A 26,876-nucleotide genomic window follows, 5' to 3' on the forward strand; every position below is an offset into this window, starting at 1 on the left:
AGTGACTCAGCTCTTTTTCTCGAGTCCCCAATGTGGCACTGCAGCAAAGACACCTTGTGTGTAGCTAATGCAGACATCTCCTCACAGGATGCATGTGAGAACATCTCGGCCTGATTTTGTGTGACACCGGAACGTTTCAACAAAAGGAGGGTCTTCCCATGCCTTCACTTAGAGGCTGGGATTTGGAGTCTATTAGAGTGTGCAGCCGAGCTTTGCAGGTGCAGCGAAGGGTCTCTCTGGATGACAGAGTTTATTTGAGAGTGTGAGACCAGCAGCCAGCTCTCATGTCTCTGCATGAGTTTCTGAGGGAGGGTGGTGAGGCATCGTACCGGATAGTAAACCGCCTCAGTCATCTGATTCAGAACCTGGACATCTCTGGACTGGGATCTCCCTTCCCGTTCAACCCTGCCAGCCGCAGGAACTCCTGGAGAGACTGGGATGGTAAGATTGAGAGAGGAAGAGTGTGTTTCTGGGTGCAACTTTATAGAAGAGTTAATGCCTATATATATGTGTGTGTGTGTGTGTAATGTATCCCTTAGTTAAGCTCTGGCCAGAGTTCTGCAGGGCATCACGCCCAGAGCCTCACACAGTGTTTCCTGTGGGCTCCTCTTGCTCCCCACTGGCCTGTTTCTGTCTCTGTGTCTGTCTCTGTCTCTGTGTCTCTGTGTGTGTGTGTGTGTGTGTGTGTGTGTGTGTGTGTGTGTGTGTGTGTGTGTGTGTGTGTGTGTGTGTGTGTGTGTGTGTGTGTGTGTGTGTGTGTGTGTGTGTGTGTGTGTGTGTGTGTGTGTGTGTGTGTGTGTGTGTGTGTGTGTGTGTGTGTGTGTGTGTGTGTGTGTGTGTGTGTGTGTCTGTGCGCAGCTTAAACTGCCATTTCAGTTTCCTACATACAGATCTCTGCAGCTGCAGTGGTATTATTTTCCGTAGCAGCAACAGATTCCTTCAGCAAATGCAGAAATTAAAGCACACAGCAGCTTCCCAGCGGAGGAGCTGGTGCGAAGGAGTGGGAACTGCTGATTACAGCTGCTAAGTTGGCTTCCTGTCAGCCCGATCGTTGCCACTTTGAGACCTTGGTTTTTTTCCACTGCATATAAAAGGACTTTTGCAAGGTTTTACTAACACACAAGGGGGAGAAGCATGGTGAGGAAGGCCAGGAAGAGTGCTCCTCAATGGGATAGCGGCATGCCGATGGTCCCGCTTAAGCCATGTGAGTCGGGAGATGTATGGATGTTTTTTTTCTTGTGGCTCTGTGTGAGAAGACTGCATGTGTGCATGAAAATCTGACCTTGTGTCCATCTGTGTAAGCAATTTTCCTATAGCTTGCTGACACAATGTGTATATGAAAACCTCCTATCTTTGTCTCTCCCCGAGGTTGTACATGTATCCTATGTTTGTTTTGTCCCTGGATGAAGGTCGCTACATGTTCAGATCTATTGCCTTATGGATTATTTGTGTGCGTCTGCAGATATGTACATACATTATGTGTACTTTTCTTATCTGCTTTGCTTGTCTGTACCTCTGGCTGCAGGGTTTCAGGCACCATGTTCATGTCTCCCAGCTCTGTTAAAGTCATTAGCCATGAGGAGAATTCATTTAAGAAGAACTATGTTGTTGAGTTGAGCGTTGGTTGTTTTTGCAGGCTGAGGCTACCTTCAACTGATTCCATTAAAAAAAAAAACCTGGAAGAGAAGGGATTTTTGGATGTCTTAAGTCTTTTCAGAATATGTTTTGTGTGTTTGCTTGCATTGTAGGTGGAGGATGTTGATCTGCAAGGTATTCTACGTACCTCTGATTCTTTAAAAGTGATTTCAGAAGAAGCAACATTTTAAATCTGTTGATTTCAAATTAACCTAGCATGTCTCAAAGTGTTTAAGTAAGTGTAGATTTAAATGTAACTCGACCCATTTGTGGTCATTTTGCTTTTGATTAGACTGTTGGACTTCTCTCAGATGCAATAGTGGGGTAGGTTTTCCTTGCTTAATTGAATATATAAAGATAGTGTTGTAAGTTCTACAGAGAAACTCGCTTTGAAGGACTAAATAAACAAAATACTTAAGGATTTGTATTCTCAATATATTTTTAGGTGGGACACGGATACAATTATTGTATCCGACTTGTACATCTCCAAGTTAGAGTAAAAGTACATTAGATACACTAGCTGCTTTCAGTCTTGGCAACCCCCCTGGCTTTATGTGACAACACAATGAATCAGTGTGTCTAAATTAGGCTCAGACTGCGAGTTGATCAGCGATCTGTCTCTTTGTTTGACCCTCTTGTTCACTTTGTGCTGTGCAGTTCAAACCCTAATGGCTCTTGTGTTTATCTCTCAAGGTTTATGAGACTGATAACCTCGTGCTTGCCCTTGTGTATAAAGCAAACGTGCGTTCGACACAACCCCCACTAACACACACACACACACACACACACACACGCAAATGAAAACTTTTTATACCCATGTACACACACATGCAGCCAGATATACCATGTACACACACTTAATTTGTAATTGTGGATAATGGCTGGAGAGACAGAATGATGTTTTGACTGAAATATATATTTTACACAACTCATTGAAATTGAGTCTAAGTTGCCACATTCTGTTGAGAAACAGTGTCTTTCTTTGAGAGCTCTCCTCAGAATTAAGTCTTTCAGTAAAGTCGTAAGAATGGGGTCTTTTGTAAACGAGAATAGGGACTGTGAATAGATACAGTCTGTGAATGGTTAAATGGGGACGCAGGCAGTGTTTGAATGGGCTGGTCAGAATGGAGGCTTTGTACTTTTGGTCCACATCTTCTGAGATAAGGCAGGCTATGAGCGAGTGTTTTGTTGGTCTAGGTAAATGAGCGCTGCAGGACTGGGAGCTGCAGTTTTGACACATGACAGAACTTAGCATGCTTTACTTTTTCCTGTTTCTCTCTTATTGTCAAAACTAGGTTTTTGTTTTAGGTGAAACTCAGTCATTCATTCACAGGTTGGAGACATTGCTATTCAAGCGGGAGGGGTCAGGTAATTGTCTTTTTTTAGAGGAGGGGAAAGGGTCGCTTGGTGAACAAGGAAGGTGGGGTTGAGTGCTACACTGTAGCTTTTGTCTGCAGGGAAGGTAACCTGAGGTTGCAGTAGGAAGTCCACACGGTTAGTGAGTGACATCCTGCAGGCTGTAGAGCACCTGCAGCCTGACAGAGCGGCAGGCTGAATCTGCTGACAGGTGGAGTCAGAATGAGAGGGAAGTAGTGACAGTGATACCTTTTTTTTGCAAAGCTGCATGGAAGTGTCGCAGAAGAATAGTGAGAAAGACGTAGACTCGGACAGCAGGATGGGGGGAGAGAAGAGAGAAGATTCAAGCTTCTCGATCGAAGAAGATGTTGATGAAGACTCTGGGATTGGCATCAAAGTGGATAGAAGTTTATCTGTGAGTGTAGGCTCAGCTGAACCTTTAGAAATAGAGTTGGACTGGATTGTAACTACAGGACACACAGATGTGTTAAAAAGCTATGAGCAAAAAGAGGGAAGTCCAGAAAGAGATGGAGGAAGTCAAACTTCAGAGGAAGGTGAGACGGAGGCTGATTCAGGGTCAACGGAGAATGAAGGGCCTGAAGCAGAGAAAAGAGAAGAGATTGATGATCAGAATGAAGCGTTGAAAGAAGAGGAGATGGAGGGGTCGCTGGATGTGTATTTGTTGCCACTAGAGGAGGGTGGGGGTCACGTACGCATCTGTCTGGAGGAGGTGGAAAGATACTACAGATTTTCTCGCTGCTGCCACTGGCTGTGTGGTAGGTGTCAAAGGTCTTTCTCTTATCTCTTCTGTTGCTGTGGCACACTGTCAATGACGTAGTCTTTCTTTCACCATCCTTTATTTACAGTCCATGTTTTATATTGAACCCAATATTTGGTTCTGTTATCTTTACCGACATTGTGTACCTGCGCTTCTGTTTGTGTTCACCTGCCCCGTGCACTTGTTCTCAGCTAGAGTAAGGATTGGGAAACGTAGTATCTGCTTTCTTTTTCATCACTGAAATCGTCACTGTGCAGTTTCACCCGGGTCTTTTTTTTTCTCTTAAATGTCTTGTTTGTTCTCACTTTTTAAAAAGCTGGAAGAACTGGAAGAACTCATAGACTCTGTAAATCAACGGTGCTCAGTGTCCATCTTTGTCACGGTGTGGGTACGCATGTGGGGATCTTGCGGGCATTTCGATGTTCAAGAGTAACGCATTCAGGGCATCAGACTATTAGTTGATAAGATGATTTGTTCTTATCAAGATTTGAACGACATTTACAAGAAAAGCACATCTGTGGTAAACACAATAATTAAAGTGGTGCTTTTGCATGATCACTTCTGAGAAACATGGGTTTGACAGTTCTGTTAGATAACTCAACTAATTAATAAGTAGATAAAATCGTGTTAGTCAACTTAGCATTTCTGTAGAGTGCAACCCTATGTATAATATTAAGATAGAGCAATGTGTTTCTGTTGAACAGGTTTGGATTAGGTGAAAAAAAGTCTCTTGTTTGTCCTTTAGATATACATATCTTTTTGGAGGGATTTATTTGTTTTTTCATTTACTATCTACAGGATGATTGCTGTCTTTCAACTTATCTACAGTTTGTTTTTTCCTGATTACAAACCAAATCCCGCTGTACCATTGATAACCCACTGTCTTAACCATTGGCCCTTTTAACCCTCATGTGAACCCTCTCACCCCTGATATTATAAGCATCAACTGTCACTGCTCAGTCCTATTTACTGCTTTGTTGTTGTCATCCCCCTCCATGACCATGAATGTAAGCCCCTTACTCCCACTTGCTGCCCTCCCCCATCTCTCTGTTTGTTGGAGACCGTTCTGTCCCCCTGTCCTTTTCCCCCGCAAACTCTGACCTGTCCATTACCCCGAGTACAGGATATTATCTGAATTCCTTTAGATTATAAACTTTCGTTGAAGAAGTTATTTCTTAATGGACCAAACTAATTAAAAGCTGGCTCCACGGTTTAAACAGTTATGACTCTTTTGGGCCTGATGCACCCAACGTTTCTGGCTTCTGCTGAAGTCCAGTGTAATCTGTGTCAGTAGAGGCAGGCGGTCCAGGTGTGTGACTGTGACCCACTAACGTTTGACTCGTCGCCCACAAACGTAAGCGTGAGTGGACACTAATCCCCACCGTTAAGCCTTTCAAAGAACATTAACTTCTCAACCAGCGGGTGGTGTGTGTGTGTGTGTTTACGTGCGTGTATGTAGGGAATGTTGGAATAATGTGAGTGTTTGTCCGTGACGTGAATTTTCCCAATAACAGAGTTACTGAAAAGTGTGCTTTGATCCAGTTATTGTAGTTTGTACTGCAGAAAAAAAAGGTCACGATTTCATTTTTCGTCTTTACTGCAAGGTAAAAACATGCAGAAACATACGAGTGATTTAAACACCCAAAGTCATGGGAGTCCTTTTGCGCTACTTCCCTCCTTGGTGGGAGGAAGTAGCATGTTTGTATCAATATCCACAGGTTGAGTTTCATATAGGAACCTCCTGGACAATAGTGCATTGATAATATGCATATTTTTAACATTCCTGATTTTTGTGACATCATCGATACCTGCTGATTGGAGAAGACACTTCAGTATTTTCATTGTCTCTTTTCTTATCTTGGAAAAACATTAGTATCTGCCTCTTCCTCCGTCTTTCTAAAGGCCAGAGGCGCTGTTCACAAATGTTTACTACTGCGAGAACAGACACAGAAAAGTGACCAAAAATGAACTGTAAAAAGTGACTGAAACTCGAATCCTCCTTCTTCCACGAGGGGATTTTCTGTAACAGAATAGCCTTTCTCTGGAAACAAAGTGCAGCTATTGCTGACCTGGGTGGGGGGTGGGTTTGATATGTGTGGGAGTTGCTGGGGGCAAGGTGTGGCTGAGTCAAAAAGTGGAAACTGATGGGTTTCTGTGTGAACTTGAATCCATGAGCAGCATGTGAGCGCTCTGCAGATGGCTAGACAGTTGCAGTTCAGTGTCCTCAGGCTGTTAGTGGCCGTTATTAACATGGCAACATCAAAGATATGCTGGTCATTTATCAAGTCTCATTCACACTTGTTTTTGTTCTGGTGCACACGCCCTTGCTTGAGGTTAAATTGAAAGAAAAGAAGAATCGGAAACGGTCTCAAGTAGCATCCAATATCAGTCAAACAGTTGTCCATGGTCAATATCTGTTAACTGAAACAGATGGAGTCAGTTGAATTATTACCCATAGGTCTCAATAATAAAACCGACCAAACGTCAAATAATGTTTCTCAAGTAAAACCTTATAATAAAAACTGGCACAGTGCATGAGGTTGCACAATCAATGATGCTTTTCGAGCAACAGGTAGGCTTCATTTATTATAGATGAACCATTTGCCATATAATAAACATAAGCAACTCCAGTTGAAATTGAATTAGCACTTCAGGTCTCGATTAGTTAACAAGATTTTTATCCAACTTGATTATCAGCCTGTGTGTATTTACCATTTACGATGTCAGTGTGTGTCTGTGTTCCTTGACGTGGTAGAAAAAGGGTAATCTGTGCCCTCAAACTGAGAGGATTTAAAACCACCTGCTTCAGTGAGCAGAAGCTGCAAAGAGGTGAGGCGGTGTTGTTGTGAAGTCTCTGAGCTCCTTTTATTTCAGGGATGGGCTGCTGTTTAGTGATACCATTAACTTAAAGAGCCAGAGATCAGTTACTATAGACATGCTCATGAATAAACGTTCTCTATTAACTCATCATGATCTACTGCTTATATTGTAATATATTGCTGTACTCTGGGTATTTCAGCAGCTATCCATTAACAGTCCACCCAATATCAGGTAGTTACAGACTTGTTCCACATTCGTTTCCTAGTAACCACTTACAATTTCCCATTTCCACTTCCTATTTTGCATGACATTGTTCCTATAAATACACTTTTTAGAAGTTGCTTTGAATAAAATGCATTTGCCTAATGCAAAGGCACAGTGAGTACTATTTTTGCTATAAAGCTCAGTGCCGGCGCTAAGGGGGGGCATTCGAGGGCCGTGCCCCCCCTAGCGGTCATTGATGCCCCTCCTACCAGCTGTGAAGCATATTCTCGATCTGTCACAATCGACTATAATTGACGCTGAGTTTGAAGTTTCTAAAGAGTTTTTAATGTCACAAAAGCAAGCAAGCAAGCCCCCCCCCCCCCCCCCCCCCCCCGCCAATGACCCAATGCCCCTCCAGTAGATCTGCTAAAGCTATATGTACACAAAAAGAATCCCTCTCCCTAAAAGTATGTGTAGAAAGACATGCTCTCTGCCTGTATTTAGTTTTATCCTTTTCATTTCTGCGGTTCAAGCTCTATAAAATGCACTGACCAGGTGCCAGATTGTAAGCACGCATCCAAAAGGAAGATAAGAAAATGGGAAAACGCAAATACAGAGAGTCAAGACGCCAACCGGACAAAGCTCCTTCCAAGTGGAGAGTGAATCCCAGGTTAGCTTTCAGCCGCTGGCGTGCACCATAACCCTCTTTGAGCCGGGGAGGAAGAGCCAATTTCAATGTTGTTTACAAATCAAAACTGACAAATCCTACTCATTCAATGTAATGCTACTTAATGTGAGTATTGTGCAACCATCTTGAAGTGTAATGGGGGTTTAGGTACAGTCTAACATCATATGGCATGCTCTCACAGTAATGCAAGGTGTCAGAAAGTTGAAGTGTACAGTAGTAAATGGGCTTACACTGGCTAAGACACTGGTGTGGTCCTTTAAGTCCCCTGAGCAGCTAAAACCTTTGATTGATGCTGTTTTGACACAACAGACATGGCACCAGCTGGTCTCACAGAAAAAAAAGGTTTGGGGATTGAAATGGCCATCGCAAGAGAGACACACATGAATGAATCCTGTCCTCAAGCAGTTTGTGTGTGTGTTGTGCTTGTGTGTAAAAGAAAGAGCGAGATAGATGGAAAGCAGGCAATGAATGTCAGAGTACTAACACCCTGAGGCCGAGTCACCTGATAGGCCTTGTTGCCAAACAAAGAGTTAACAGCGAGAGTCGTTGGTTTGTTTAAACTGGAGTCAGGGGAGGGTATAGAGTAAAGGGCTGTGCCTGTGAAGAGACATTCAGTCATAATAACATAAAGTACAAAGACGGGAACAGCAGCCATAACGATAATGGATATTGAGTGATACTCAGAGATGGATTGATCTGCTGTTAATATGAGACCAGATTAAGTGCGGACGGGTTCGCCTGGTGTCACAGTGCAGGTGTGGTGTCAAACAGGTAAAGTTGCACGGTGTATTTATCAAATTTAAACCTAAGACAAGTTATATTATCCTAATTAGAAGTATGAAGGATGGAAAAGTAGTATTTCCTGAATTATTTTTATCTAATTTTGTGCCTTTTTAAAGAGTTTAATGACGTGAAATATCTCAGCCAATCCGAGGACAATGACACAGACCGTGTCACAATCTCGATGTGGAGGTTGGTGAGCTTGCTCTTAAATTCAGCACGTTTTTGGTGACTGTCTAGCTTTGAAGTAGAGGCACACGATTTGGGGAAAAAAATGTATTTGACTGATCAGCAATCACGATATGAATGTGAATGAGCGTGTTGGCAACAGAAAAATAAAATATAATGATTGTGGGATTTATTTTTTCTAAGAGGATTTTTAACCAAACATTTTCGTGTTTCGTATATCTGTAGAAAGTGAGACCTATCTGAAGCACCATATCCAGATATTTCACCATACTGCTTTCTTTTGGCGTTTTGTAGAAAAAGCAACGTTGCTTACGAAAAAACTTGCTCTCTTTAGTGCTAGCCAAATGTTCTTAAATGTACTATCGCCATAAATTCATAAATAGTAATATTCTGACCTCGCTCAATGAGTGCAATCAGAATGTGTAGCCACTGGCGCTCCAGTCTGCATGTGTGTTCAGTCTGCTGATATCGGACTTGTTGATATGACAAAGCTGCACATTTATAAGAATGTATTCTTTAAATGTTTTATTTTATGAACTTATATTTATTATTATGGTTTCTTTTAATCATATTTTTGTATGATTCATCTATGTCCGTCAGTGTGGTTCTTTATGTCCTTGAGACTTGTTAAATCTACGTTATTTATAAACTGTACACTTATCAGAAGGACAGAAACATCTTTGTAAAGGGGCTTTTTTGTAATTATAAAATAAAGTGGGAGGATGTTAGCACTTGCTCTGAATTAACATACAGAAATAATACACGGTGAACACTAAAGGTTATGAGCGCTGCATATAAAAAAACTACGGAAACCTTTAATCCATACAGATCACATTTCCCAGCGTGGGAATGTCGTGTTGTTTATCTATATAATTTGCCAAAGGGAAACCGAGCAAATAAAGTAAGGCTGGGATGGAAAGTCAATATTGTCCTCCTCTACTACTTTGCCTTACCTGTCTTAACTGTACCGTTGCACGTTTACAGGATCTTGTCTGTCACTGCGAGACACTCCCTTCCTGTAATCCCCTGGCTTTTCTAGTCCCTGGATGACCCTGCAATGTTGTTGTTCCTCGACCATTTCCACCTGTATTTTTATGCATTTCAACTGAAGTACATCGAATTCAATTATGCAGATGCTTAAATAGGCATACTGGAAAACCGAAAGCTCTCCAGCCCTGGGCATTTTGGTGGAGTGGAAGTGCTTTTGTTCAGAAAACGGAAAAGTAATGAAAAGCTGAAGAGGCCACGCTTCATGTTTTTATGACTCTAAACTATATGTGTTCTTTTAGCTTTAATGACAGGGCTACTTTTGGCTGGATATAACATTTGAAGCATGTTTGAACATCCGCTGGGCAGATGTGGCCTGTTACCGAGGAATTGTTTGTCAGGTTGTCGTGACACGAGGCATCTTCGCACAAACGTTTGCTCACCAAAATGCCCCAAGGATTGATACTGAAAACTGCTTTACCTTTACAGCTGCTTCTCACGACAGTATCTGACCACAATGAGGTTATCTTTCATTTCCCTCAGGGCTCTCGCTGTGACGTCTCTGTTTTAAACTGCTCACGGAGGGCGGTTCAGTTCAAAGACACACGAAGCAGATGATGTTGTCTGTAGGGATTTAAAGAGCCTTTTCACATGTGTTTTGTTGATGTATTTTAGGTTCGGCAGTGATCCAGTGAGAAACATGTGTTTTGAGGTGCTTATTTGATATTTTAAGCTCAAGTACACTGTATATACCCCACAGATGTAAACACATACGCAAATAACTGTACTGCCAATGGTCCTGTATTGATCTGTGTTGCCCCTCGCTGCTCAGATCTCATTTCAAGTTGAAATGTTGCCCAATTTCATTCAGCAAACTAAACTGAGCAGTTCCTCATATTTAAATCAGCTTTGTATTGTAGGAAGGCTGTTTATGTTTTCTGAATATTCATGAGGCTCAGCAGCTGGCAGAGACAGCTGTTTTTCACTGTAACCTACTTTATTCCACGTTCATTTAGTCTGACTAAATGTCTCTCTTTGTGCTTTGTATTACAAAGGCATACAGTCTGAGAGCTGGACTTCTAATACCATCTCCATCTCCTACTAGGGCAGTGAACCTAAAATCTGATTATTTTAATCCTCATGAAGGGGAGACTTAGGGGGAGCTGCTGAAAGGGGAGTGAGGGGACCAGTGAGGCCTGTTCATTTATCAATACTGTATGCAAGTCCCAACTTATCACAACTCACCTTTTTATTTAGTTTGTCTAATGAATGGCAAAGCAGATCTTTATATTGCCTTTATAAGTTGAGTTGAGAGTACCAGAATAAACAAACTTAAACAGACTGGAGCTACAACAATTAGTCGACAGAACAATTACTGCTAACTAAAATAATAATACATTTAGTTAGCCATAAAAAGTAAACCAATTAATACAAAATATATCAAATAAAATCATTTGAAAAGTAATTTTACTTTTTAATTATTCATATTTCTTTTCTTCTCTCTTTTATTTCATTATAAACTGAATATCTAGGCTTGGGAAGGATGAAACAACGTATATAAAGATATCCCCCTGGACTTTACAGAGCGGGATGGATTGTTTTCACTATTTTCAGACGTATCAACCAAACTTAGAACCTATAAAACATCTGGCAGATAAATCAATAATGGACATAATAGTAATCCGCATCGCACATTGACCCCTGTTCATATCCAGCTCTGATGTCACTAATATTAGCCTCTCTCTGTTTTTCTCCAGATGAGATCATGCAGCTGGACAGCAGTCCCCTCCGAGCTGCTGACATCACCCCCGACCTCAAGAAGAAGTTTGCCATCCTTTCAGGTGAACCTTATTTATATCTTTCTGTCTGACATGTCTGTGTGGGCGATGGGGGATGTGTGTTTCCCATCTCAGCTGCTGTCTGTCATGTTATTTCTTAATTAGCACACAGCATTAATCATGTGTCATCTCTGCCACCTGAGGAATCATTTATGTTGAACCTCTCCGCTTGATATTTGCATAGTTATTGTGAACTGTTTGCTCCTGGCAGCTATGCTTTGCTATTCAAATATCACCTTCCTCCTTTTCCTCTTCGCCGTTTGCCTGTCTTCCTACTGTTCTCTAATATTCCTCTCCATGCCTTTTTATGTATCCAACTTAGAAAGAAAAGGTGTTTTGTTCCCAGACATTTGAGGCGTCTTTCACAGCCAGACATTAGTCCCACTTTATGATCCTGTCCTACAGTACTTTAAAAGCTCTGTGTGTGTCTGAGCTGACCTTGTGGCTGCCGCAGACTCAGGGAAACCATTTTGCAGACAAACATCCGAGCAGACGCTGAAACCATGACCATGCACTTGCTGTTGCTATAGCGATGAGAGAAGAAAAAGGCTGACAGATTTATATTCCAGACACATGCGCTGACAGAGCAGCTGTCCCACACACAGAGCGTGTTTGTGTGTGTCGGACGTGAGATTGAACATGTTTACGTTATCACCTTTGATTGTGAAACAAACAGGCGTATTTTTTGAATTCCATCTTTGTTAGATCGGTTTTAAAATCCTTTTTCTTAAGATCCTTTTCTGTCATTTCACCTGAGAGTTTGTTTTTAATCCTCAATATTTTAAAATGAGAAATCCATCTGTATCGGAGTATCTCAAACAAACAAGCTTCTTTTGTTTGCTTTAATAAAGAGGCGTTTAAGATGAAATCCTTTTCATATGGTACGTTTTCTCTCTGTTCAGTCTCCAGCCATAAACAATACAGCTCTAGCATCAGCGCCCCCATGTGGCCACAGCTTCTTTGACTCAGTGATTATTCCCTTTTATTCCTACTGTAATAAATCAAGAGACCTTTTCCTCTGCGGATTGATTTACAAAGCCCCTGACACGGCGACTGACAGCATGAGAGTTATTATCAGTTCAAATGGTTTTATCTTTGCCTCATTAATTATACTGTCATATATTTTGAGCTGATGTGCATCATCCTCCAGGATATATTCACAAAACATTCTGCTGTAATTTCACGTTTTCATGCAGAAGATATCAATGTTCCTCTGTTTTTTATTTTTCTAGGAGGAAGAGGGGATAATGGAAGCCCCGTCATTGTGTTCCCAGAGTTCCCTGCGTTCGGAGAGATCACGGACGGAGAGTTTCACAACGTGCTGACCTACCTGACCAGCGTGCCCAGGTAAAGTCCGTCACTGAGCGAATCTCACACACACAAATCTGAGTTTGTTGCATTAACCACAAACCTGTCCGTACCTCTTGTATCATCGCTGGTTTTTCTATTTATACATTTCCTATCCTTTTTTTGTTTTGTTTCATATCCTCCCAGTTGATGCTGCAGCACTGCGGATGAAAGTGCTTGGGTTTATAGTCAAACTGCTACCAACAGCCATAATTAAATATATACTTTAGACATTAATTAATAAAAGTAGAAGTGACTTTTCTGGTTGTAAACTTTAAAGACGTGCAGGTCATTTGAACTGAAAATACATTGGATGTACATAAATGACTTGGAGAGAGGCAATAGAGATACAGATGTTGTTCCTGGAGATGCTTTTGGTTATGATGTCTGCCAGTAGGTGGCAGTGGCTCCTGTAACAGTTGTACTGCTCAAAGGTTTAGGCTGCAGAGACTTTGTGCAGTGGATGAGACGGTGAGTGTATTGCATAGATGTATTTAGGGGTAGAGTGATTCCTTTTAATAATAAGACGGCCAATTAATCATCCAGGGTCTTTATCAGTCCTCTGCAGACTGTCTCTGTACACAGGGCAGACCAGACGTGACATGGGGGGAGGGGAAATGTACAAACCATCCCTTTCTTTAACTATTCCTCAAGAAAACCATCCCCCGTCCCATTCTTCTCGCCAGTTTCATATTTTTTTAGATTTTAACTTCGCTATTTAGTCCTGTGTTGTCATGTTTTATCCCTCCCTCTAGTGGTCACACCCTTCTTTCGTCATTCCCAGAATGGCAAAGAAGTGCTTAAAAATAGAGACTGCAGCAATTGAATTTGAATTATGCATACAGACAGCTGAGCAGAGCTGTGTCCTAAAGTGTGTGTGCTCTTGGGTGTGTGTTGAATTCACATTAAACCTGTTTAGACTAACATGTGTCTAAATTAAGGTTGACATGTTTGCAGGTCTTTAAAACATTTAACAACAAAGCCTTTTTATATCACTTACTTCAACCAATACACTGAAACTTGAATCACTTCTGATCAAAAGAGTATTAGGACATATCCAGCTTTATTAAGCATAATCAGGAACCTAACTCAGGCCAGGTTTTACATTTTCAGGGTGTATTTTGTCAACTTGATTATATTTAAACATCTTTTTTGGAAATCCGAGCTCAAAACTAGCTAACAGTCTAGCAGGTATTTATCATAAGTCTCTAACTTGACCTCTTCGTGATCTGAGCCTTGAGGTTTCCAGTCATGTGAAGGAAGGTCGTCCGCAGGGCTGAGATGGCGTTGAGCCCCGATGTGTTCTGAGTACAGATGGCTGCAGCTACCTGAGGGACCGACTCCCAATAGGAGACACAGCAGGGAACAGCTGCTGCTGAAGCAAATACCGTTAGATCAGTAATAACCGCAGACATAGTTTCATCATGACCTTGTAGTGCATGCTTGTTTTCATATTATTTATTAACTGTATTATTATCCCAGATTTGGTACAGATTCTGCACTCATGGCTTATTTATTTAATCTGTTTTTTAATTTGACATACCATTGCTCTTTTATTGATCAGTCAGACTGCAGGAACATGTGTGTTGCTACCTCTGCAAATGTATTCATGCAGCAAATTCCCCCTCATCGCTGCATCGCCACTAACCTTCTCCAAAACTCACAGCTTAACACTTTGTCCCGAGGAATCCAATTATTACCAGGACACTCATGCATGTGCAGCAGAAACACCACCAGACGGTCTCGATGAATATTTGAATTAAACAGTTTACACAATATGATAGCTATACTCGGTATACTCATTGTTCTGCATGCAAACTAAACGTATATTAAACCAATTGTATACAATTCCAACTTGACAGGATGGTGATTTGAACTATTTTCTCACATTTAAAGACCAAAAAATGATTAAATGTTTCCTGAAAATAAAAAAAGCTGATACTAATTGTAATTAATTTAACTTAAAATACATGAGTTTAGATTTCCGTATTTATAATATATTCATTTTTATTTTGTTTTTTTTTTGTTTCTTTGTTGTCAATAAATACAAATAAATACATTTAATTAAAAACAACAGAATATTCTTTTATATTATCGTGGAATTGACACTTTTCAAAAATCCAATTGGACACAAGCAATAGTAAGACATCTGACAGACATGATACGCCTCTTTGGGCATTTTCCTTTCAGCATTAATATCAGAGACTCGTTTCATCGTGTTCTTCTGATTTTTATTTTCTTCAGCCTCAGGTGCTCTGTTCACCATAAACCATCCTCTCATCTCAGCAGGCGTAAATGTCTTGAAGGCAGTAAAAGCTCTTGTCCCACTCGCCCTCTGTCCTCCTCCTCCTCCTCCTCCTCCTCCTCCTCCTCTTCCTCCTCTGCGTCTGAGATGTAAAGCAGTTTGTGCTTTGAGTGGCTGAGAGTGTCTGTGTGGATGACTGAGCGAAGAAAAAGGTGAGGAAGGAAAAGATGAAAGCAGACAGAAGGATAGGCCACACTGAAATGAAGTATGTTACTGGAAAGGAAAGGAAAGAAGCAGAAATGGATAACAGTCTGTATCTTATTAATAAAAGCTTACAGTGGCCTCACTTCGAGCCTGCCCCTCCCCCCACATCTGAAAAGATCTGCTGACTGGCTTCTAGATACGCTCATCAGTGCAATAGGCTTGTGCTTTAGCAGCTCCCGGTGTCTGATTGGACGGCTGATAGATGCAGTGTTTGCGGGGGGCGGGGGGGGGGGATTTGGCTCCCTCCAATTCAAACAGCACTGCACACTGGATCTACCTCTGAGACACATCCTGAGATCCGTGGTTTTATTTTGGTTTTATCGTCTCAAGGACTGCGCTTCTTGATCTGCTGCCCCTCTGTTTGTGCAGAATGATGGACCTGAAAGCAAAAACTTGAGGATTACTGGATTATTGTTATATATGACAGTGATGCCCATGTGCACTTGTGCTGTGAGTGCAGCATGTCTTTAACTGGGGAGTCTGCAGGTGAGCTGCACATGCTGTTGTCATTGATTGTTGGTGTTGTGTAAAGCTCAGCCCTCCTCTCTCCTGGGACCAGAGGGGGGGGGGGGGGGGGGTGCAGGGAGAGAACTGATGGCCAAGAAATCTGGAGGTACTTCAACGCATCTCTTTTTATAGACTGCACCAGCTGTCTAAGAAGATAAAGAGCAGCATCACAAAACAAGAAGCTGTGAACGAGCACTTCACTTCTCCACGGTCTCACTGTGCAAATGGATGTATTTTTTCTCCTTCAATCTCTTAGATTTCCTGAGGAATAACTACTTTTCTGTCCGTTAAAGTCTCTGCTGCACAGGCTGTCTCTGCGGCAGTGTGTGATTTACTTGTTCTTTGTAAGTGTGAGTTAAAAGTTGACTCCTCACCCCATTCATCGTGCTGTTGTATAAAGATCTGCTCACCATGTAGCTCGGTATAATAGACCACTGTTGGATTTGTCTTGACCATGTTCTTTGCTTCTTTGTGTGTTTTAGTTTGTCTTCGACGGGCGTGGGTTTCATTCTGGTTATTGATCGCCGGCAAGACCGATGGGCAGCTGTCAAGGGGACCCTGCTACGAATCGCAGTAAGTCTCTCTTTGTGTGTGTACATGTGGCCCAGCACCTACTTCCTGTTTGTATTGTTAATGAGGAACACTACAGGCACTAGTCAATTTTGAGGGTTGTGCTACCGTAACGAGTCTCTTTCAGAATAATGGAAAGGAAACATCAAAATACTAATTCAAGGTGTTTATTTTTTACTTTAACTTGCTCATGATTGTTTCTAAAGATCTCTAAATTTACCAAAAAGCTTAAAATTAAAACATAATATTTCAGAAAAGTAAAAATATGTATTATTATTAATAATAATAATGAATTGCATTTATTTTAACTCGTTTACAAGTTATCAAAGTGCTTTACATTGCATATTACATATATTAGACATGTAATACATCTATACTGTGGACAATGCCCACAGGAGCAATAGGTCAGTAAAGATAATATTTAACCATACATGTCTTTAAATGCTGTTTTCTCAAAAATATTTGAGACGTACATAAATCAAACTATATGTTTTTATTCCCGTCTATAGTCTAAGGATTTATTAAGATTATGTCTCATTTTCACATGAACAAAACTTCCAATACAAAAAATATCATCTTTAAATATGTAATCAACCAGGGAAGTTTCTTTGAAATCCTTACCCTATTCACCTGTAGTTTCTTTGTCTCTGTGTTTGAGAGAAAAAGCCCTTTTTTAGAGGTGCTGGTCCTTCACCCTCACCCACAGGAAGAGGGGGGGGGGGGGTTAGTCAGCCCAGAGGAAGGTGTTGGAGCATCTCCATCTCTCTCCCTCTCACAGCTCCAACGCTAATATCACCCCCGCCCTGGGGGGTTGATATGAGCCAACCTCATCCTTGAACTTCATCCCATCGCCATCACGGCCTGCCATGTGTTTCCATAGTTACTGTGACAAATAAACATGCCAAAAAAGAGAAACAGTAGGAGGAGATTTATCTGTTGTTCGTTCATTCATTCATTCACAAGAAGCCAAAACTAAATTGAGACAGATTTAAAGGATTTATCGTCATATGCACAAGTACAAGGGCACTCCAACATGGCTACATACCATATACTAAAGATGAAAGTAACATAGAGACTGATGTTATGGGCGCCTCTTATTGAGCCTGGTTTAAGACTTCCCTGTGTGATTTTACTTTATGTTACTCTCTTATCAGTTCCTTGCTCCTGCAGTAAGAGAAGCTGTTGTATAACTGTCATTTGCACATTGATGTTTTCCTATCACCTCGTTCATGGCTCCCTAATGCTTCATCACACCTTGTTTTGAGACACAGAACTGATACTAGTCGTGTGATTTTGTTGTAGCTGTATAAAATGCAGTAGTGGAGCATCATATCAATGTCCCACTCTTCTCCTCTGGGAGTCCATAAACCGTGTGTGGGGGAGAATTACACTCATTGCGATATATTGCTTTTTGGGGCAGTCAACATGATTTTTGACCCCCCTCTTTTATGTCAGCATTAACCTTTATTTCCTGCCGCTGCAGTACATGAATGTTTATTGTTGTTGATATACAGGAAGCAGGGGAGCGTTTGCTTCAGACAGATCTCTCATTAACGCTGGAGCACAGCACAGCAATATGTCAACGCAGAGAGGGAAATACGAGAAAATGAAATGTCTGAGAGAGAATGAGAGATGAATATCACCACGTGTGGTCTCGAGAGACATGGGAGACCACATCGCTCATTTCAAAATAAATCAAGCTTTATTAATCCCACAAGGGGGACTATGACTGGCTGACAAGCTGCTAATAGGCAGCGTTCAGTCATCTCTGCAATAATGTCCTGTTAGGGTGACTCAACCATGCTGCTAAAGAGACGATGATTGAAACTGGCACTTCTTTATCCGTAGTAGCGTATATTGTGATGTTCATATTGTGAGTAGAGCTTCAACCAATTGACAACTAGAATACAATTGCAAGGTATTATAATTGTCTAAACATTTTATGCAAAAATGGCACAACAATTATGATTTAGGCTTAAAATATCCTGGCTTTCTCTCTAGAATATCATAGTACACTGCATTTTTGGGTAATAAACTGACAGAATTAGACATAACTTTGGAAAGGAGAGACGGATTTCTCTACTATTTTCGGACATTTTATAGACAAAATATGAATTAATCTAGAATAAAATCTGCTGATGAATCAAAATGATTGAATGTTAGTTGCAGCCCCAAAGCGGAGACCAGTTCACATTGAATTCAGATCACACTCTGATGTATTCACTCTGCCAGGTTATTCAGTCAGTGTTTACATGTTGTGTTTGCTCTGTGAGAGGGAGACAGGATAAGCCAGTATATTGTATATTTACGCTGTCAATGGATTCCCCCTTTGTCTTCTTGTGTGTCTGTATTTGAGCACACTTGTGTATACATCTGCTAGTGTGAATGTGGGTCAGTGTGTTTCGAGGAAAAGCTGTCTGTCGTCGTGCATGACTGAGTTTGATCTGATGACAGACAGAAAGTGTGTCTGCAGACCGAGCCTAATTAAGTCTGCTGAGTTATTGTCAATCCTAAAGCAAACCATTCTCCCCTGTCATGTATCTGGCTTTTTTTCTTAGGCTGTGTGTGTGTGAGTCAATGGCAGACTGATGCACGTAGACAAGTAAAGAACAAAGAACAAGTAGACCATGACCTTGACTGCCAGCGACCACAGACCCAGGCTGCACGGTTGAATAGTTAGGAGCTGCAACATACATTTAAAGGTTAAAGCTGGAGACTTAATATAGAGTTTCTATTGTCAAAAAACACCATAAGAAGATAGAAAAAACACATTTATTTTGTGCATCTGTCATTACTTTAGCCTTTTCTACCCTGTGTGTTGCCTTAAAACCATTCATTCTTACCAAAGACATAAATCTTCTTCTATCTAGAGTCGTTTTTTTATACAAGTAAGGTATCAAACCAGGACATTGTTTGTTCGATGGACTCAAAATAAACTAGTGAACATGTCCACAGTGATTAAGGCTCAAATGACCCAGTTCAGCAATGTTGCTCATGAATGTTTTTGAATAGTTTTCCAAAATGCCAATTAGGAATAACCTTTTTAATGGCTTTGGCTATGGTTGCACAGTTTTAAATGTGGATCTTTTAATGGGATTTGTTGACTATTAGTCAAATATAAACCCTTGCCAGACTTATTCTGAGCTGCACAGCATGTTTAACCCCATTAACATCTATATATATAACAGCTCTTTGTTTTATGGTATAACCTGCTACCATGTTATAAAATCAGTCGTATGCCCCACAATATTTTCATTCCTCCAGATGGTTGGTGACTTTTCCTCCTGGTTTTGGCAGGTCAACCAGGACAAACCCAGCATTGATTTATTAATCCCATTAACACTGCCTTTCCCTTGTGGTTTTTATAAACGATGTCATTTCTGCTTAGACCTGCATTCCCCAACTCACTCGGGAAGGGCAGCCAATCAGGCGAAGCAGCCGTTTAGGTCATTAGCTAATTAAAGCAGCATTAACAATCGCAGAGCTTCAGGCGAGGAGATCAGTGTCCAAACTCAGCCATCATCCGACTGCTTCCACGGCAGTACTTATTTTGTCAGTCGGTGTCAATCATGACATTTTAGTTAGCTTTTTATTGAGTCTCCTGGCTGAGCGGAGTGGGTGGTAGCTACGTAATGTGATAAATATGAAAAAGATGTATCGACAGCATCTAGTAAATCTTTTTTCTGCTTAGGTTGGATATCTTTGCTTTATGCTGAGTATGTGTGTTAGCAAAGAACACTCTACTTGTTCCAAATTCAAGGGTATATATTATTTAAAAAATCACTTCCTCAGTGTCGTGCACACACACTTGGGTTTTAGAGTGTGTACCTAACCACAAACGGTGAACGAAAAGAACTCGATCCCTTTTTTGTAGGCAGCTTAGGTCAGAAAACCTGGAACAATCCATTCCGATTTGGCTCCCCTTTTGTCACATGCATCATTAGAAAATACTGCTCTGGATGTGAGTGTCTTTCCCCAGGGCTCGAGAACTTCCTTTGTGAAAGCGCACCATTTTTTTATCTCAATCTTTCAAATCCTTCAATTTATATCTTAGATTAACCAAAAATGGGCCTTTTTATGGTGGCTTAAAGAAACAGCCACTAAAAACGACCATTTCAAACAGAAAGGTGAATGCAGGTAACATTAAAGTGTGTAAACATGTCCCGGCAGAAACCCAAAATAGAAGTACAAACTTTAAAAATGTGGGTACCGTATCTCAACGATGGCAGAAAACCCTGAATACGTGAGGCTGCACACATGTATGAGTTAGTGTCTGCCTCATTATTCATGCTGAAGCATCTGGGACATAAAGATTAATGTCCCTGCCACAGGATGGTGTCCGACATCCCCCACGTCTTTCCCTTTCTCTTGTTCTCAACACACTCCACGCACGTGCTTTAATGTGTTTGAGTGAGGGTTTTCACAGGGGATACAAAGGCAGGGAGTCGTATAAAGGAAGTGCAGGCTGTCAACAGAGACTCTCCTGCTGAAGTGTGATGTTTAATGGACTCAGGGTTCAGGGAATGCTGTCTGCTCTGTAAATTAAAGTCTCAGTCTCCGTCCTCTCTCTCGTCGCAGGGCTCCTTCCCAGGGAACCTCCAGCTGGTTCTGGTTCTGAGGCCCACCGCCCTCCTGCAGCGAACGCTCTCAGACATCCTCTTCAAGTTCAACAAGGATGAGTTCAAAATGAAGGTGCCGGTGCGTACAGTCAATCCCCCCTCCAGAAACACTGCCCCAGCGACTTGTTCTTTCCTCCATGACTTGGCCGGTCATGTGATTATTATATAGTGGAATTTATCCAAGTCCTTTTTATTTCAAATTAAAAGCTTGTTAGGATTGATCAATTGATATGTGTAATCATTGTCTGTTTCAGGTGATCATGCTGAGCTCAATCACTGAGCTGCACACCTACATCGACCGCTCCCAGCTGACCCTGGAGCTCGGAGGAACGCAGGAGTACTGCCACGAGAAGTGGATCTCTCACCGCACCGTATGTACTCTAGTCAACATTACTGTGTAGCACAATACAAGGTCTCTGAGTGAGAGATACATTAATGCATGAGGTGAAATAAAGGCATGGTAATGGTAAAAAACAACGTTTGATTTGAGATGCTCTAGCTACCTTTTTTGCATTTATGTCAACAGTTTATAATAATACAAACACAAGTTACATCCTCAAAACATGACTCCTTTACTATGTTACCCTCTGTTAAAAGTGCTAAAAGAAACCAAGAACTGCCACGGCATTAAACTACTGTAACACTTCTACAAAGCATTATTTATAAGCATCATGTGAATGTTAAAATGACATTTTCTGGATTTCCATATAGAGATGGTGCCTGCTGATAACCCTGTGTGTGTCCTGTTTGTTTCAGGCTATTGAAGGCTTTGCTTTGATGGTAAAGAAAACAGCACAGATCCTGCAGTCGTTTGGGACCGAGCTGGCTGAAACGGAACTCCCCAATGAAATTCAGGCCACAACCGTCCTGCTGAGCACACACACCAACAAGAAAGACAAAATGAAGGTAACACCGTCAACATACACAAACATTATTCCCGGGTAAACAATATATTGGGTATGTTTGTAAGTTATGTGTTTAGGATAACATCTCAGCATCTGCCTGTGTGTGTCTGTAGGGGGATCTGTGTGTGGCTCTGGGTCAGGGTCGCAGGCTGCTGGAGAGCATCAATGAGCCGGTGGTGCGAGACCCCGACCACAACATGAACCAGGATGAACTGGAGAACCTGGCTACAGTGCAAAGGTGAGAACCACTGGGTATACATGTCGCTGTAGGATGACTGCTAACAAACTTGCAGGGAACTTAGGAATTAATTTAGGAGCTTGCCATAAAAGTCTCTTAGTTTGAGTGTCTAACAATGTCTTTTCTTATTCACTGTTCTAGTATAGCACACATGTTCTTCAATCACCACGGTTATGCTTACTCTGAATCATCCATGCAACAAAGCATACACCCAGAATACTTTTTTGATTGTTTGTTGTTTTGAAAGCATGTGATTTGCCTCCTGTCGTCCCAGCTCTGCCATCAGTGAAGCTGTAATAATGGTTGGCAAGGCAGTTTGCTTTGAGGTCAGTCAGTTCAGTATTTTCAAGCAACACTGAAGGCAACCGGTCCCATTTCTATGTGCATTAGCTTTACTTACCATTCACACACCAACACAAAGGATATCCAAATGCCTCACTCAGTATCCCCACTGCATCGTCATACCTCCCGCCACTGATTTTGTTCTTATATTAGGAATCACGGTGCTTTATTTGCGAAATGTAGGATGTAAAAGGAAAGGTGACAGTCCAGACAAAAGGCAAAATAAGATAGTATACTAACAAATGTAATATGAGGAAAGAAGTAGAGAAAGACACATACAAGAACATTTTACAGTGCAATTATACTGCCTGTTTTTTAACAATCCGTGTCCACTCTCTTTCAGGCTGTTGTCCCAGCTCGACGAGACAGAACGGGCTTTCGATGATTTCTGGGTGAGGCATCAAACCAAACTGGAGCAGTGTCTCCAACTGCGCCACTTTGAGCACAACTACAGAGAGGTGAGGCCGTTAGCTCATGTTAAACCGTCGGTGAAAGACTCGAACAGAGTCCACATGATCCCGTTTGAACCTGAACCCTGACTGTGGTTCTGCTGCTGCAGGTCAGGGCTCTGCTGGATCAGGTGTCTGAGAAACTCACAACCTTCTCTGAGGTGGGGATCAGCCCGGCCCACGCCGAACACATCTTCTGTGAACTCACCACGTATGAGGAGAGAGTCTGTGTAAGTGACACCCGCCCCTCACAATCAAAGCTTTGTTTGCCATGAATAGATGAGTGATATTTTCTCTAAGGTGGGTTTGTTTGTTAGAGGGATAAAAGGGAGCCAGTCAGGGTTAAAACATCATTTGTTTATTTTGATCACATTTTTAAACTCCTTATACATATACAAGGTTCTCAAAAAAGGTCTGACCTCTTTCACACGAACTAAGAAAGCATTTAAGTTAAATCAAAGTCAACTTTATTGTCAAAGCTGCCATATTTACAGGACATTTAGAGGGTTGAAAAGCTGTTTCCTTTAGACTACGGTGTTGACATATACATAAATTTAAAACTAAAATAAAGAAGGTTTAAATATACAAAACATAGGTTGTAAATACAGGATAGCAACAGATATAATAAATGACATATGCCATTATGCGTTCTCATGTGACATCTTCAAAGTCTGTTTAATCCTCTTTGTTTACTTAAAAGACATTTTGAAATGTTTTCAATCTTATATCAATTTCAGGGACTGATTATGGCCTAGTTTTGTAGTAGAATTGAAATACTGAGAATATTACAGCTGATCCTGATTTGCCATCACATATTCTTGCTGTATGCTGCCATCTAGGGGCAAAAGGCCTTCATTGTTTTTGGTTTGACTTGAATATTTGCTTGCATTTTAGATGCCATTGGAAAGTGCATTCAAAGGTCTTTGCAGCTCAATATGTTAAAGCTACAAAATATTCACCACAACCAGTGTTGGACAACTGAATGAAATATTTATATAGGATTTAGTGAAAAATTATAATAATTTGAAGAATTTGACTCCACATTGGTCCACAGGAAGGGCTGGACAGAGCTGCGTCGTTGGCCCGTCAGGGAGATGAGCTGATCCAGAACTCGCACTACGCCGAGGACTCGATTCAGCCCAAATGCAGCGAGCTCAGAACGATCAGTGAGAACGTGAGCAGCAGCCTGAGGGTCAATAAGGAACACCTCCTCAAAGCCATGGAGCTGCACCGCAGTTTGGAGAGAGTAAGAACTGAACACGCACGGTTTAGTTTTTCTGTCTTTTTCGGTGTCGTTACTTTATCTGATTCTTATTTCTTCTGATCTCCTCCTCAGGCTTCTAAATGGGTTGATGATGGTATTTACATGCTGGCGTCTCAGCCTGTGGACAAGTGTCAATCACACGAGGGGGCGGAGCTAGCCCTGAAGGAGCTGGAGCGTTACCTTGACGACGCAGGCCAGAACCAACTGACGGAACTCGGCACCATCTGGACCGAGTTCGAGGCGGTGCTGAACCCGCAGTTCAAAGTAGGACGACCAAATAAAGATACCTTTAATAAACATCACTCTGTTTCTGTCGATCGGATTGTGAATCTTTTGGTTAATTATTGAAAGCATGTGTAAAATGTCTCGTAATTATTAATATAGTAGTTATTTTTATACTTGTATTATAATCGTCTGTGTCACATCAGTTTCGTATGATTTTTGCCAGATGTTACCCGATTCGATTTCATTTTTATTAAAGGATGAAATTTTCTCTTGTGCTTTTTCAATTATCTGATAAGATGACTGAAAGATATTGTTATATTGAATATCTCAAATTAAAATAAAACCATATCCCAAGTTTAATTAAATGGTATTCTATCAGAACAAAAAAATGTGTAGCAGATGTCCTTATTGACTCTCCTCTCATAACCTTCTGTGCATCAGGACCAAGTGGAGAAGGTGTTCCAGAAGCAGACGTCCATGCAGGAGATGTTTGACAAGAGGAGGGTCAGCCTGAAGAAGCTCGCAGCCAAACAGACCAGGCCGGTGCAGCCGGTGGCCCCCAGACCAGAGGCCTTCATCAAATCCCCTCTGAACTCACCCGGTCAGTCTTCACACGTGACAACAGTCTTCAAGTCAACAAGAATTAAGGGCTATATTAGTCATATTGAGATATTTGAATATTCATTTAAAATGTATGTCAATATAAGCTGTAATATAATACATGGGTTAAGACTATTGCATCACCAAAACCTCAAAATGTTAACGTTGTGTTTCACAACAATTTTGGCCAAATCAAGACTATGCTGTTTGCTACAGATCCCGTATTGTTTCATGTTTTATATTCAGGTGATTTCCCATAAGACACAACAAAAATGCAATAATATCTTTATTTGACTTATTCCAGTTTCCTCACTTAACTGTTCTAATTTTAGTGTAAAAACAGTTCAAATACTTGATATTTAACCAACATTTCTACAATATGTGACACTTAAAAACATATTACAGCCTGTGTTTTTATACTACCAAGCATGAAGTGTCTTACATTTTACATTGAAGTGAAAACCAACCATTATTTCTCTATATTTATTCTGACTGTTTTTCCTCTTCCCTTCCACAGCACACAGAGCTCAGCAGGAGAAGAGGTGCTCCGAGACAGACTCTGAGAGCAACTGTGAAAAAGTGAGTGTGGTATTGTCCTGTCTACACGCTGTCTATCTCTGCCGTTTGTATTGTCTGTCTCTTGTCACGGTAACTCAATGTTTTTTTTTTCCCCAGGAAAACGGCCAGCTGCAGAACGGAGACGGCAACAGCAGACATGCCTCTCTGTCGGAGGAGGAGGAGAACCTGGCCGTGCTCAGGAGGTGAGGGGAGCAGCCGCCGTCCTTTCATCTGTAATCAAATTACACAGCAGATGGACTCTGTGACGGTTAGCTACAGACTCCTGCATCCATTTTTCTGAGTCAAATCCTCCTTTTTCTCTTCATTTCTACAGGCACGTTATGAACGAGCTGCTGGAAACTGAGAGAGCCTACGTTGAGGAGCTGCTCTGTGTATTACAGGTGTTTATTCTCTCCACAAAATGCTCCTTCTTCTCTGTGTTTTGCTCGTGTTAATACTTTGTTCCTGTGTGCTTCAGGGATATGCCTCTGAGATGGATAATGCAGCCATGGCCCCCCTCATCCCCACTCCTTTGCAGAACAAAAAGGATGTTCTGTTTGGCAACATGACAGAAATCTACCACTTCCACAAGAGGTGAAGGAGCGCCATCTGCCTGTCATCAATGATACTTACATACTCTTAGCCATAAAAGCTAATCAACCTTTTATTGACTTATTATCACCTCTATTTTCTCTCGTTCTTTTTCTAGGACGTTTCTGAGGGAGTTGGAGCAGTACACTGACTGCCCAGAGTTGGTTGGAAGATGTTTCTTAGAAAGGGTGAGTGAATTATGGGATTACAGCCCAGAAATGTGAACCAAACAGTGCTGATGCTTGAATACAAATGTCCTCACTGCCTTCCTCCAGATGACAGACCTGCAGATCTATGAGAAATACTGCCACAACAAGCCCCGCTCTGAGAGCCTGTGGAGGCAGTGCTCAGACTGTGCCTTCTTCCAGGTGAGCTCAGTCAGCACCGTCAGGATTTTAGAGTAGGTATTTGCTTGCTTTGTTTTATTTAATACAATTATTGTCTTTGTATATTTCCCTCAGGAGTGTCAGAAGAAGCTGGAGCATAAACTCGGCTTGGATTCCTACCTGCTGAAGCCTGTTCAGAGGATAACCAAATATCAGCTGCTCCTGAAGGTAAGATCTATCTGAGTCTTACAGTGAGATGTTCTGCTCTTCAATCATTGCAATGAGTTGAATGTTTACTGTTTCTGACCTCAGGAAATGCTGAAGTACAGTAAGAGCTGTGAGGGGGCGGATGACCTGCAGGCGGCACTCACCTCCATCCTCGGCATCCTGAAGGCCGTCAACGACTCCATGCACCTCATCGCCATCACAGGATATGAGGTGAGACGTTAAAGACGCACAGAACAAAGCTTTGAATAGATCGCTGGCACAAAGTGGAAGACACAGAGACATGCTGAGAGTAGCATTTAAATATGAAGCAGTGAAAGCCACGC

At 41.5% G+C, this 26,876-nt stretch overlaps 1 protein-coding gene across 1 annotated transcript in view; it reads left to right on the forward strand.

The window, feature by feature from the left end:
- Window positions 1-3,188: 3,188 nt before the first annotated feature.
- Window positions 3,189-26,876, forward strand: part of mcf2lb (mcf.2 cell line derived transforming sequence-like b) — a 30,322-nt gene continuing 6,634 nt past the window's right edge. The window contains 21 exon segments of the mRNA XM_063888327.1: window positions 3,189-3,767; window positions 11,195-11,278; window positions 12,508-12,622; window positions 16,121-16,211; window positions 20,787-20,906; window positions 21,082-21,198; window positions 21,584-21,733; window positions 21,846-21,970; window positions 22,656-22,770; window positions 22,872-22,991; window positions 23,816-24,007; window positions 24,098-24,289; window positions 24,692-24,851; window positions 25,368-25,429; window positions 25,526-25,611; window positions 25,743-25,809; window positions 25,887-26,002; window positions 26,118-26,187; window positions 26,275-26,367; window positions 26,461-26,553; window positions 26,638-26,763. Coding sequence (XP_063744397.1) covers window positions 3,260-3,767; window positions 11,195-11,278; window positions 12,508-12,622; window positions 16,121-16,211; window positions 20,787-20,906; window positions 21,082-21,198; window positions 21,584-21,733; window positions 21,846-21,970; window positions 22,656-22,770; window positions 22,872-22,991; window positions 23,816-24,007; window positions 24,098-24,289; window positions 24,692-24,851; window positions 25,368-25,429; window positions 25,526-25,611; window positions 25,743-25,809; window positions 25,887-26,002; window positions 26,118-26,187; window positions 26,275-26,367; window positions 26,461-26,553; window positions 26,638-26,763 — 2,802 coding nt within the window. The 5' untranslated portion in view covers window positions 3,189-3,259.

Source organism: Eleginops maclovinus, chromosome 7 (assembly GCF_036324505.1).
Source record: "Eleginops maclovinus isolate JMC-PN-2008 ecotype Puerto Natales chromosome 7, JC_Emac_rtc_rv5, whole genome shotgun sequence".
Lineage (NCBI taxonomy): Eukaryota > Metazoa > Chordata > Actinopteri > Perciformes > Eleginopidae > Eleginops > Eleginops maclovinus.